At 49.0% G+C, this 14,506-nt stretch overlaps 1 protein-coding gene across 5 annotated transcripts in view; it reads left to right on the forward strand.

Moving 5' to 3' along the window:
* The window catches only part of LOC115089807 (coiled-coil domain-containing protein 170-like), a 172,426-nt gene that overhangs the window by 119,426 nt on the left and 38,494 nt on the right, over nt 1-14,506 (forward strand). For all 5 annotated transcript variants that reach the window (XM_029598117.1, XM_029598121.1, XM_029598120.1 and 2 more), the window contains exon 7: nt 8,939-9,124. In XM_029598117.1, the coding sequence (XP_029453977.1) occupies nt 8,939-9,124 (186 nt within the window). The remainder of the gene's footprint in view (nt 1-8,938; nt 9,125-14,506) is intronic.

The raw sequence follows: 14,506 nt of genomic DNA on the forward strand, positions 1-14,506 counted from the left end.
ATAGAAACATAGAAATGACGGCAGAAGGAGACCAAATGGCCCATCTAGTCTGCCCCGCAAATTTTCTCTCTCATACTTATCTGTTTCTCTTAGCTCTTGGTTCTATTTCCCTTCCACCCCCACCTTTAATGTAGAGAGCAGTGATGGAGCTGCATCCAAGTGAAATATCTAGCTTGATTAGTTAGGGGTAGAAGCCGCCGCAATAAGCAATCTGTACCCATGTTTATTTGTTTTACCCAGACTGTTATACAGCCCTTATTGGTTGATTTTCTTCTCCCATGCCGTTGAAGCAGAGAGCTATGCTGGATATGCATCGAAAGTGAAGTATCAGGCACATTTGGTTTGGGGTAGTAACCGCCGTAACAAGCCAGCTACTCCCTGCTTTGCGAGTGCGAACCCTCTTTTCTGGATGTGTGAAGTATCAGTTTTTCTTCTCCCCTGCCGTTGAATCAGAGAACTATGCTGTATATGCATTGAAAGTGAAGTATCAGGCTTATTTGATTTGGGGTAGTAACCGCCGTAACAAGTCAGCTACTCCCCTCTTTGTGAGTGTGAATCCTTTTTTCCACATTTCCTCTTGCTGTTGAAGCTTAGAGCGATTTTGGAGTCACAGTAAGCCTGTGTATGTTTATTTAATAAGGGTATTGACTCCAGGCAGTAGCCGTCATTCTGGCGAGTCACCCACTCTTCATTGGCAGCCTCTTGACTTTATGGATCCACAGTGTTTATCCCATGCCCCTTTGAAGTCCTTCACAGTTCTGGTCTTCACCACATCCTCCGGAAGGGCATTCCAGGCATCCACCACCCTCTCCGTGAAGAAATACTTCCTGACATTGGTTCTGAATCTTCCTCCCTGGAGCTTCAAATCGTGACCCCTGGTTCTGCTGATTTTTTTCCTTCGGAAAAGGTTTGTCGTTGTCTTTTGATCATTAACACCTTTCAAGTATCTGAAAGTCTGTATCATATCACCTCTGCTCCTCCTTTCCTCCAGGGTGTACATATTTAGATTCTTCAATCTCTCCTCATACGTCATCCGATGAAGATCCTCCACCTTCCTGGTCGCCCTTCTCTGTACCGCCTCCATCTTGTCTTTGTCTTTTTGAAGGTACGGTCTCCAGAACTGAATACAGTACTCCAGGTGAGGCCTCACCAAGGACCTGTACAAGGGAATAATCACTTCCCTTTTCTTACTCGATATTCCTCTCTCTATGCAGCCCAGCATTCTTCTGGCTTTAGCTATCGCCTTGTCGCATTGTTTCGCCGACTTCAGATCATTAGACACCATCACCCCAAGGTCCCTCTCCTGCTCCGTGCACATCAGCCTTTCCCCCCCCATCGAATACAGTTCATTCGGATTTCCACTCCCCATATGCATGACTTTGCACTTCTTGGCATTGAATCTCAGCTGCCATATCTTTGACCACTCTTCCAGTTTCCTTAGATCCCGTCTCATTCTCTCCACTCCTTCCGGCGTGTCCACTCTGTTGCAGATCTTAGTGTCATCCGCAAAAAGACAAACCTTACCTTCTATCCCGTCTACGACGGATAGAGGCTCATCGAGGGACTGTCATCTTCGTCGCGCCAGAGTGGCCGAGACGACCTTGGTTTGCAGACCTTCTTCACCTAGTAATCGACGGGCCCATACGGCTGGGACATCTTCCCCGCCTCCTCCACCAGGGACCAGTATTTTTCGACCAGGCAGAACTCTTCTGTCTTGCGGCCTGGCTTTTGAGAGGCGTCGCCTTCGACGACGGGGATACCCGGAGGCGGTAGTATCCACGCTGCTGCGTTCTTGGAAGACCTCGACGTCGGTGGCCTACGTGCGGGTCTGGAAGGTGTTCGAGCTGTGGTGTACTGGCCTGAACACAAGACCCTCGGAAGCGTCTGTCCCGCAGATCCTCCAGTTCCTGCAAGCGGGGGTGGACAAGGGGCTCGCTTACAACTCACTTCGGGTTCAAGTGGCCGCTCTTGGCTCCCTCCTGCGCGACGGCGGATCTCTGTGGCGACACCCGGACATCGCCCGTTTCCTCAAGGGGGTCAAGCATTTGCGGCCTCCACTGCGGGACCCTTGCCCCTCTTGGAGTCTCAATCTGGTACTGCGTTCCATGTCAGGACCTCCGTTTGAACCGCTGCGGACTGCGACGATCAAGGATCTCACCCTCAAGGCGGTGTTCCTAGTGGCCATCTGCTCCGCTCGGCGTATTTCGGAGCTGCAGGCCCTGTCGTGTAGAGAACCTTATCTCCGGTTCTCCGATTCGGGTGTTTCCCTTCGTACTGTCCCCTCCTTCCTTCCGAAGGTGGTGTCCGCGTTCCATGTGAATCAGACGGTGGAACTTCCATCGTTCTCTTCGTCGGAGCCGCGGTCTCTTCGTCTTCTTGACGTCAAGCGCACCCTGAGGCTCTACCTGGAGGCTACGAATGATTTCCGGACTTCTGACCATCTCTTCGTCCTTTGGTCCGGTCCCCGGAAGGGATCTCAGGCCTCGAAGACGACCATTGCCAGATGGCTGAAGGCCGGTATTGCTGCCTCCTATATTGGGGTGGGGCGGACTCCCCCACCCGGCATCGTAGCACATTCTACACGCTCTCAGGCGGCCTCCTGGGCAGAGAGCCGCTCGGTATCTTCGCAAGAAATCTGTAGAGCGGCCACCTGGAAATCGTTGCACACGTTCTCGAGACACTATAGACTACATCTCGCCTCGTCCGTCCAGGGACACTTTGGCGAACAGGTCCTACGAGCAGGCCTCGCAGGATCCCACCCGGGTTAGGGAAGCTTGGGTACATCCCACTGTCTGGACTGATCCAGGTACGTACAGGGAAAAGAAAATTATTACTTACCTGCTAATTTTCGTTCCTGTAGTACCATGGATCAGTCCAGACGCCCACCGCATTTGGGTCCTAGGGCCTACTCCTGCTCGGCCGTATGTGGATGCTGAGTCTGTTCAGCTGTGTCTCCTGTTACAGTAGTGCCCTTACTGCTGTTGGTTGTTTTTACGTGTTTCCAGTTTTTCTCTTTGTCACTGTTTTTCACCGTTCCCCTGAGGTTGACACGCTATGTTCGTGCCCGCCCACCCGTTGGTGGGTCGGTTTCAGTTTCTTAAGTTCTTCATTCAGCGGCTTATTGTTGCCGTCTTGTTTCAACTTGATCCAAGCAGGGGGTTTCTGTTTACTCGGGCTTTGATATACTCGATACTGAACTCCTGCAGAGGGGGTAGTAGTACTTAAGGTGACGCCCCCTCGAAGCTTTGGGCTGACTCCATCTGCTGGATTGGGGACATAACCCACTGTCTGGACTGATCCATGGTACTACAGGAACGAAAATTAGCAGGTAAGTAATAATTTTCTTTTCACTCATCGCACAATTGAGCTCTGGAATTTGTTGCTAGAGGATGTGGTTAGTGCAGTTAGTGTAGCTGGGTTCAAAAAAGGTTTAGATAAGTTCTTGGAGGAGAATTCCATTAACGGTTATTAATCAATTTTACTTAGGGAATAGCCACTGCTATTAATTGCATCAGTAGCATGGGATCTTCTTAGTGTTTGGGTAATTGCCAGGTTCTTGTGGCCTGGTTTGGCCTCTGTTGGAAACAGGATGCTGGGCTTGATGGACCTTTGGTCTGAGCCAGCATGGCAATTTCTTATGTTCTTATGTTTGAAAATCAATCAGTGGCCGTTGCACGTGTAGTTAATCTTTTTTCTGTCTCCTCCCTTGTAAATACTATTTATGAGCTGTTAGATGTTTGCTGTTCCCTAGTTCATAGTTTACTGTTCCATGTAAAGGCAATGCCTAAAGTTTTTAGTTATCTGTGAACCGATACGATGTGCAAACGGTTGTCGGTATATAAAAGTTTCTAAATAAATAAATAAATAAAAGTGCAACAGCAGGAGGTAACAAGGAATTGGACTCAAACAGAAACCAACAAGAGCCCTGACTTTGACAGTCTGGGAAACTGATAAGTGTAGAAACTCCCATAAGCTTGCTGGGCAGACTGGACGGACCGTTGGTCCTTTTCTGCTGTCATTTCTATATTTCTGTGTTATGGTTGGGAGCGTATCTTTTATGAGGGCTGAGGAGAGGTGTTCTGGGGGAGGGTGCAGAGTTGCGGCTTCTACACAAACATTTTGATTTTATGTTTAAATTTGTTTATTGAAACATGAACATAACGACCAGCATAAGCCAGGGGGAGTGGACTTTGCGTCACCCTGATACGAACCACAGAATAATACATTCCTACGTACCCCAAAAACCCCATCCTTTAGCCCATTCCCTCCCCCCGCCTTTTATACTTAAGACGAGTAACATTCGATTGGGTCACAAAGGTAACCAATACCATGTAAGTACTGCTGAAAAGTAATTTGTTCAAGATTAAGCTATGTGCTCTAGGTGAGATCGATTGCAGATATAATGTTATGAATTGCTCTGCCCGCGGGTTTCCCCCACGAGCAGGCCACTTACCCTCGCTGCCTTTCTTCACCGACGTGGCCGGACGCCACCGTCGGCCTGCCTACACAGCCCGGAGGCCGCCCGTGCTCCATCTTGTCTTCCGCGGCCGGAACCGTGGCCTTCCTCGGGGCTGAGACCGCCCCCGACGCTGATTTCTTCTTCGCGGTGTTCAGGCCACAGCCCCGGGCTGGAGTAGTGGCTGGAGCTGCCCCTGGGGCCTCCTGCAGCGGCTGGAGCCGCTGCCGACGTTGGAGCCTGCGCTCAGGCTCAGCCCTGCCTCTGCTGATGTCTTCCGCACAGACGCTGTGCAGGCCGCTGGCCATGGTCCTGCACAGCCTCTGTTTCCTGCTCCTAGGCACGCGGCCGCGTCTCTTTGCAATATTTAAAGGGCCAGACACAGGAAGTGTCTGGGCCCCACCTTGCGGACTGTTTCCTGTACCAGCCCTATAAAGGGCTGCTTTGTCTGCTGTTCCTGGCCTTGCATCATCATGAGTCTTCGCTCTGGAGGCTCCTGCCTGCCAGAGCCGGTTGTAAGGTCTTCTCATCTTGTGGAGGTCCTCACCGTGATGTTGTCTCGTCTTGTCTTGTCATGCTATGCTATGCCATGCCATGCCATGCCAAGTCAAGTCTTCGTGCCTGAGGTCCATGTCCAGGTGTCTTCGTGATCCTCTATGTCCTGGTGTTCCTGCCTTCCATGATGTTCCTTCCTACTCCATGCCTCGTCTTTGCTCTCGAGCCTTCTGGTCCGGTAGGCCAGGGGTCCCTCAGATGCAGTACTCCTGAGAGGACTAGCCTGCCGGTGGACGAGATTAGCCAAGAAGATTAGCCAAGAAGGGATACAAACCATTAGTTATTAGAACGAGGTTAAGTTTTTTAAAGAGAATTCCACAAAGAGTTTCTGAGGATCTGGCAAGATTTTGCAATTTTGAGACAGATTAACTGTTCGCCATGGTGTTACAAATAGGAGATATTCTGACATTCTTACAGAAGAGTCTCAACAAGGTCATGGCCTTGAATTTTTTGTTATAGGAGCTCTGAGGGAGCGGTCCCACTCAAGGGGATTGTGTGCCCTTGAGCCTCGGCACAGTCCCAGACGAATCCAAGAAGCACCGAGGGTAGGCGAGGCACGTCCCAGCATGGGTGGAAGCTGACAGTCAAATCCTCTGTTGGACCTGCATGCTTCTGGAACCAACAATCATGATGTTGGTAATGAACAGTCCTCTGACTGTTCCTGGCCCTTTCGGACCTGCCACTGGAATGGAAAGAAGCAGCAGGCCGAACTCCGGACGAGGGCAGACGAAGGCTCAGGACAAGGCACTGGAAACGAAGACACAGGAACAAGGCACTGAAGACAAGGACTCAAACGAAGCAAGGTTCAAGGTATTCAAGGAATTCATGGAAGGATTCAGAAGCAAGCGAAGTGCTGGGTTGAGGCTGCCACGCAGCGCACCCTACACAGCCGACCGTAAACAGGCGGACCCAATGGGCTGGTCACGGACCACGCTAGAATGCTAAGCAGGTTCTAGACGAGGTGTGGAATAGATGAAGCTGGAACATGGCGAAGATTCGGTAGAAGCCTGTACCAAGGCGCGCCCTACACAGCCCATCCTAGGCTGGTCGCGGACCACGCTGGAATGGCACAGGTTCAGTCAGAATCTTAGGCATGGACAGAGCAAGCTGAAGTATCCGAGGGCGAGACAGAGTTCAAGACACAGGACCAAGACGGAACTTGGCTTCAGGCAAGGATACAGGACCAAGATGGGACTTGGCTTCAAGCAAGGATACAGGACCAAGACGGGACTTGGCTTCAGCCAGGAGGGTCCCTCCGGAGGCTTGAGCTGCGGACATGAAGAAGGATGGCAACGAGTAACCCAGGGTAGCGGGCATCAGGACTGGATCACGGACATCAGGAACGGAACTGGAACATGAACATCAGGAACAGGTAACACAGGACATGGAGCTCCAACAAAGAACATGGACCTGACAGAGCACTGGAAGGCAAGACTTCCAGGAGCAGGAAACTCCAATGCAAGCCAAGGCAGAACTGAAAGTGAAGCCCTTTTAGAGGCCAGAAAGCAGGCAACTCCCTGGGAGGAGTTCCAAATGGCCACACCTGGCTGGCCCTATAAGTATAGAGAGAAGCTGCGGGCCGACCCCTTAGAGAGAAGGGCGGGGCCCAAACCAGAAAGTCCAAGCTGAGCCTGAAGCAGGCCTCAGGCAGTCCCCGATGACATCGAAGGCCTCCCAGGCCGTGGAGCAAAATCCGAAAAGCCAGTTCAGGTGAGGCCCCGGCTTCGGAGCAGCCTCTAGAGAAAGGTGAGAGGCCTCCCATGGCTCCAGCTACGGGAAGAATCGTAACATTTTTAGCAGCGATTTTTTTTGTATTAAAGGGAAAGCATAACAGGTCATCTATATTGTCTCACAAGTAGATGTCACTCTTTTCACAAGTAGTTAAACACATTAATAATGCCTTAATCTGGAGTAAGAAATAAAGAGGGGGTGAACGAAAACATAAATTGTTATAATGTAACTTTTATGCTCCTTTATCTCTTGTTGATTGGTTAATTATATTTTCTGCTTAGTTCATTGTAAACCGAGTTGATTTGATTTGTATCAAGAAAGTCGGTATATAAAAGCCTTTAATAAATAAATAAATAAATTAATAATCCTACTTTGTGGTCTATGATACTGTTAAGGAATTTGAATTTGGTAGTAAGTGCATTAGCAAGCCCTTCTTTTGAACCACTAGAATAAGCAACTGGGAATGGCTTGACATTGAAAGCTGTGTTTTTATTGGCAATTACCTCACAAAGATGCATTTTGGAGTTGTAGTCTTTGTTTTGCAAGGCTCCCTTTTTAAGGTTTAGTAAGGATTCTGTAATGCTGTAAGGTAGTTTCAGCATTCCACTTAAATCAGCACATAATATTTATATTTATTTAGCATGTTTTATATTTCACAGTCTCCTTAACAAGACAGACCCTGAGTACAGTTTTACAGACATAAAACAATAATAAAAACATTAAAACAATGCATTTTTTGATGAGAAGGATTGCGGGGACGTTCAATCTTTAAGTGTACATCTTCTTAGATGTCAGGGAATTGGTAAGAGAATATTTAAAGATGACAAGTGAATTTCTTAATTGACACATTGTGTTATTAAGTGGCGCACATAAGGGGGAGACTGCCTCAAAGGTAACCATCCCAAGATGGGTTAAGAAAGCCATAGTGTCTGCATATTTACTGCACGAGCTGCAATTGCCGGAAGGCATCATCCGACCAGAGCATAAATAATACTAGGGATGTGAATCGTTTTTTGACGATTTAAAATATCGTCCGATATATTTTAAATCGTCAAAAATCGTTAGAGCCGCGATACAATAACAATTCCCCCGATTTATCGTCAAAAAATCGTAAATCGGGGGAAGGGGGAGGGCGGGAAAACCGGCACACTAAAACAACCCTAAAACCCACCCCGACCCTTTAAAATAAATCCCCCACCCTCCCGAACCCCCCCAAAATGCCTTAAATTACCTGGGGTCCAGAGGAAAGGTCCCAGTGTGATCTTTTACTCTCGGACGTCCGGTGCCAAAAGTCCAGCGGGGGTCCAGGAACGACTTCCTGCATGCGAATCGTTTTTCTGTACGGAAAATGGCGTACGGAACGACCTCCGCAGTCGAATCCGATTCGACTGCAGGAGGTCGTTCCCGGACCCCCGCTGGACTTTTGGCAAGTCTTGTGGGGGTCAGGAGGCCCCCCCAAGCTGGCCAAATGTCCCTGGGGGTCCAGCGGGGGTCCGGGAGCGATCTCCTACGCTCCTGCCATCGGGGGACAAAAAACAAAATGGCGCCGGCGCTACCTTTGCCTGACAGGTCAAACGTAGCGCCGGCGCCATTTCTAACCCATGGCTGTGCGCCAGTTAGGAAAACGGACGCCAATAAATTCAGCATCTGTTTTCTTAACCCACGGACAGCCAACCTCTCCTGGGCACCCGCTTGGCAGCACAACCCCTAATTTACATATTGCATGGCGCACCCCCCCAGGAGAGGTGCCTGGGTGCACGTTAGGAAAGCGGGTGCTGAACACTCGGCGCCTGCTTTCGGCGCAATTTTATAGCATTTACCCCTAAATGTGCATTCAGGTGTGGGTAAAACTGTGTGTTCGGCTAAACGCACTTTTTTTGCATCGGCCTGTAAAACTGTAGAGTACAAGTAAGGATAAGAAGAGAGATCTTACAAATGGCTGCACTCTACAGCTGATGGCTGGGATATATCCTCGCGCCGCGGGCAGGAATAACTGGGAAGACTGGATTTGCTACCGTTATCTATATTACTGTGTAGGTTGCTCACTGATTAAAGCTGCAAATTATATTTTGTCATTAAATCTACAGTAGAGGAATCTGTCGATCTTTGCTAACTTATACATCTAGAACAAAGCTTAAGTTACTTTGGTGTAATCGCTGTTTAGTGTTTTGTTTTGTTATTTTTTTTACTGTGCAGATTTCAGAGCTGCAGAAAGAACATTATCTTCAGAAATCAAGAATTGCAAGCCTTGAAGACTCTTTGGCGGATCAGCAAAGTGAATTTAAAGCTAGCAGGGAGACCATAGTAAAGCTCGTTTCAGAAATAGGAAAGGAACAAAAGACAGCAGCAGGCTACAGCACAGAAGTAAAAGCATTGAAGAAGGTAGGAAAATCCTGATATTCAAACCTTAAACCCACTGCGGCAAGTTCTGACACTTGTGTGGATGTTGGTGAAATGGAATCTTTTATTCACACGTTCTTCCATGCTGATGCAGCCACACTTTCTCATCACTCATTTAGAATGAATTGCTTTGGGCCTTTTTTTTTCCATTTTTACAGGACTTTAACATATTGGGGGCAATCTTTCATAGCCCGCCTGGGTGCAATGTCCTCAGGCAGATTTCTACCCATGGACCTGGCAGTTGGGTTTTCAAAGGAAACTATGCACATAGGTTTTCCTTTGAAAAGCCACTTCCACGGGTACAAAAGCCCCTGCAGACTTTGTACCTCTTTGTTCTGTGGGCAGAGGGAAGATGCAGAAAGTTGTCTTGCCCTTTTGAAAATGTCATTCCCTGTATGTACCAGGATCAGTCCAGGACACCTGAGTTGTGACTCCGCACCAGTAGATGGAGACAGAGCAAGACCTGTCGGACTCAGTCATATATGACAATGAGCCAGCCACAGACCCTCAGTCTTACTCTGTCTCCAGTAGATAAACATGGCACTCAGAATGTTCCCTTTTATTGTGTCTCCAACCATGAATATTGTATTCTCAACAGGTATGTTTTAGCTGCTCTGAGGAGGAGGAAGGTAGCTCTTACGGGTGTGCATTTGTTTGCAACATATTGGCAATCCGCAACGTATATACCGTATTCGTTGTATTCGTGGGGGGTCACGAAACGTATGGCGAAACCCCACGAATACTATGTATCACTAACGAATAAACCCCCACCCTCCTGACCCCCCCAAGACTTGCCAAAAGTCCCTGCTGGTCCAGCGGGGATCCTGAAGCGATCTCCTGCACTCGGGCCGTCGGCTGCCAGTATTCAAAATGGCGCCGATAGCCTTTGCCCTTACTATGTCACAGGTGCTACTGGTGCCATTGGTCGGTCCCTGTCACATGATAGGAGCAATGGACGGCCGGCGCCATCTTGTGCTCCTACCATGTGACAGGGGCCGTCCAATGGCACCGGTAGCCCCTATGACATAGTAAGGGCAAAGGCTATTGGCGCCATTTTGAATACTGGCAGCCGACAGCCCGAATGCAGGAGATCACTCCAGGAACCCCACTGGACCACAGGGACTTTTGGCAAGTCTTGGGGGGGTCAGAAGGGTGCGGGGTTGTAGTTAATTAAATTTAAAGGGTTGGGATGGGGGTTTTTTTGGGAAACGAATACATATGTAACTAATGAACGGATTGGGGTCCCCCGAGAATGGATGCAACGGATTTGGGTCCCGACAAATACGAATACTGAATGGGACGAATGTGTCCCTGCTGCACATCCCTAGTAGTTCTCAAACAGGCCAATTGCTATCTACCCAGGTGACTACTATTTTATTTCTTAGCGTCCAGACAGATGAATCCAGAACCAATGGATTATGCACCTTTACCAGCAGATGGAGAAGGAGCAAACTGACATCACAGTATATATAATCCTGCAGTGACATCAGCCTGCCAGTATTCTCTGTCTCCAGCAGATCGTGGATGTGCATCTCCCTACTGGGGATTGCTTCAGCTTTTAGAAGGAGAATTTGAAAAGAAAATGAATTTCCCTGCTCTCCTGCGGTGATACCAAATGGTCCCTCCCCCAGTTGAGAATTCCTGAGGTGATTTCCATGGTACCTCAGATGTATGCCATGGTCCAGTAGCTAGCTTTTAAGCTTGAGTGGACTTAGCTGATTGTACAGCTTAAAGGCAGCGGGTGCAGGAGAATAATCACAGTGGTGATGACAAATACCCTCTCCCCTCGCAGCTGGAGACCGTCTCTATACTCAGCCGGGAAGAACTGAGCTCATGTAAGTGTTTAAAAAAAAAAAAAAAAAAAGAAGAAACAGTCAGACAGAGTGGAGGGGTTGGTTTAGGACTTCCTCTGGTCTCTGTGCTCGGCGCGCCATTCAGATGTGTGTTCCTGCTCCCATGGGGGTTAGGGGAACTGGGCAGCCTGGCGGGTTGAACAGCCCCATTGGACTAGGCCCTGCTGTTAGGCTTCTTTTTTTTTTATGCGTCACATGGTAGGCCGCAGTGGCGTTTTCGTGCGCTTTTTGCTGCACAGTCGGCTGCCCCCTCAGGATCGTCGGTGCGCACAAGCACATCCTGCTGTGCATCCGATTTGTGCGTGTGGCCTGTGTGCAAACTTTCTCACATATCGGTTGTGCGCCAAGGTTTGGAGCGGTAACAGTGTGCTTAGCTTTTTGGTGCACAAACTTGGGACGCTTAAATTTTGTGCGCATAAATTTTGTTTCAGCGTGACTTTGGCTGGACGCATATCTTCAGTCACCTGTTAAGTGTACTGACAGATTAATGGTGCCAATGGCTAAGAAAGCTAAGCGCCTTTCTCTCTGTGCTGCCTGTCACATTAGGGCATCTCAGCCTGAAGGGCCCACTAACTTATGCCAATGCTGCTTAGAGGCTCAGGGAGAATTATTTTCCTCTGAATTTACAAGCCTGGGTCTTCCCAGGCTGATGATGGCCTGGTTAAGGATTGCAATCCTTCCTTCAGGCGCAGTCTTCAGCGCTGTCTAAGCCTGTCAGTTCAGATCTTCAGGCGGTGGCCTCTCCCTCCTCCAGTAGGTTTAAGTTCAGAAGTACAATTGGAGCTGCAGGTGTACCTGACAGGGTTCCAGATGGCAATGATGATGAGGCAGATCCTGACTCCCTGGAGGTTGGGGAAATTCTCCCAGGGCTGGAACCATATAGAACTGTGTTGAGGTTCTTTCATAGAGATGAATTGCCAGCTCTGATTTCCCAGACACTGAAGATGCTGGGAGTTCCTGGGGCAGATTCCATGTCTGAGCCAAAGAAAAATCCTATTTTGGTTTCTTGGTGTAAGACCTCTTGTTTTTTCCCGGTTATGGAGCCCATTTAAGAACTGATTGATCTTGAATGGGATGCCCCAGAGGCAAATTTTAAAGAGGGTCGGACTTTGGAAGGCCTGTACTCCCCTGGATCCAGTGGTGAGAGAGTGCATTTTCCGAAAGTGAATGCGCTCATCTGTACCTTCTCTAAACAGATGTCCATCCCCGTGGAGGGAGGAGTGGTCTTGAAGGATGTGCATGATAGAAGGATTGAGGCCGTCCTTAAGCAAGAATTGAAGCAGTGACCTTTTAAAGGATCACTCTTGTTTGGGAGCGAGTTGAAAAAGCTAGCCAGTAGGTAGGGTGAATCCCCGGTTCCTCTATTGCCAGAGGATAAGAAGCAGTCACCATGCCCCTTTGCTATGAGGGGTCGTCTCAGGGGTTCCAGTTGTTTTCGTCCCTACAGAGGGGTGACCTTCCAGAGGACTCGACCTTTTGGCAGGTCTCAGTCCTTGCATCACAGACAGCCCAAGCATGATGTGAGCTCGGGTAGTGGAACCTCCCGAGCCCCCTAATGAAGCTTTGCCGACCCACCCCCAGGAACAGGAGATAGGGTGGGCACCTCTCTCTCTCTTATCAGAGGTGGGTTGAGATTACATCAGATTAATAGGTCCTGGAGGTAATATGAGAAAGATATTCACTAGAGTTTCGCAGTATTCCTCAGGACATGGTCATGGTGTCTTCCTGCCAGTCTCCGCAGAAGAAGCAGGCAGTCAAGAGTACGCTGTCAAGGCTCCTCAGTCTGAGGGCTGTGGTTCCAGTGCCCACATCTCAAGAAAATAGTCTATATTCCATTTATTTCATTGTGCCCAAGAAGGAGAACACCTTTCATCCCATCCTGGATCTCAAAGGGGTCAACCGTCATTTGTGGGTGACTTACTTTCGCATGGAAACATTGAGCTCAGTGATAATGGCCGTCCAGTCGGGGGAATTTCTGACCTCCTTGGATCGGTCCCAGGCTTACCTCCATATTCCTGTCCAATTGGAGCACCAACATTTTCTGCATTTTGTGGTACTAATGTGCCATTATCAGTTTCAGGCACTGCCTTTTGGTCTAGCCACTGCTCCCAGAATCCTTTCCAAGGTTATGGTAGTAGTGGCGGCAGAACTGAGAAAGGATGGGATCCTTGTACAACCATATTTAGACGACTGGTTGATTCAGGCCAGGTCTCTGAAAGAAAACCATCTGATGACCCACTAGGTGATTTCCTTGTTGCAGGAGCTTGGTTGGGTGGCAAACCTAGCCAAAAGCAATCTTCAACCATCTCAGTTGGAGTATCTGGGTGTACGTTTCAACACAAAGCAGGGCAAAGTTTTTTTTCTGGAAGCTCGTATTCAAAACTTGATGTGCTTCTCTTGGTGAGCACTATACACCTGACAGTGTGGTCCTTTCTACAGGTGCTCAGATTGATGGTGGCAACCCTGGAAGTAGTACAGTGGGCAAGGGTGCACATGCATTCACTTCAATGTTCCCTGCTGTCTTGATGGAACCTGCAGTCCCTGGACTACTCAATTTGGCTCCACTTGCTCATGGAAGCCTGCTCTCACATCCAGTGGTGGTTGTAAGTGGGTCATCTGAAAAAGGGAGTCTCCCTGATATTGCCGGACTGCTTGGTACTCATGACAGATGCGAGCCTCCAAGGTTGGGGAGCTCACTATTAGGAACTAATGGTGCAAGGGCGCTGGAATACAGAGGAGTCTCTCTGGAACATCAATCGGCTGGAAGTTCGGGTGCTCCGGTTGGAATGCTTACAGTTCAGTTGCAGGCTGCAGGTTTGAGCAGTCCTACTAATGTCAGACATCGCAACAACGGTGGCTTACATCAATCAGTAGGGAAGAACCAAGAGCAGCAAGTATCGCAAGATATAGACCAACTTATGGAATGGTGGAAGTGCATCTTCAGGAGATCGCAGCCTTGCACATTGCAAGAAAAGACAATGTAAGAACAGACTTTCTCAGCAGGGAGAGCATGGACCCAGCAGAATGGGTATTGTCGGATGAGATGTTCCAGTGGAGTGCTGGGGTCTTCCATTTATAGACATGCAGGCAACTCCTCGCAATGCAAAGTTTCCTCGATTCTTCAGTCGCAGGAGAGATCTGAAGTCCTTAGGGATCGATGATCTCGTGCAGATATGGACAGGAGGCAAGCTGCTGTATGCCTTTCCCCCGTGGCCTCTATTAGGAAGAATGGTTTGAAGAATCGAAGGCCACAGCGGGATGGTGCTTCTGGTGGCACCGGATTGGCCCAGAAGATCATGGTATGCCAATTTGCAAAGGCTTCTGGTGGAAACACCCCTTCATTTTCCACCATACAGGAACCTGTTGCAGCAGGGGCCTGTCCACGAAGATCCAACTAGGCTTTGTCTTACGGTATAGCCCTTGAGAGGGCTCGCTTGTTGAAGCATGGATATTCTTCTGCGGTGATTGCCACCTTGCTACAAGCACAAAAGTTCTCCACTTCCTTAGCCTA

The sequence above is a fragment of the Rhinatrema bivittatum genome, chromosome 4, assembly GCF_901001135.1.
Source record: "Rhinatrema bivittatum chromosome 4, aRhiBiv1.1, whole genome shotgun sequence".
In the NCBI taxonomy this organism is placed as follows: domain Eukaryota; kingdom Metazoa; phylum Chordata; class Amphibia; order Gymnophiona; family Rhinatrematidae; genus Rhinatrema; species Rhinatrema bivittatum.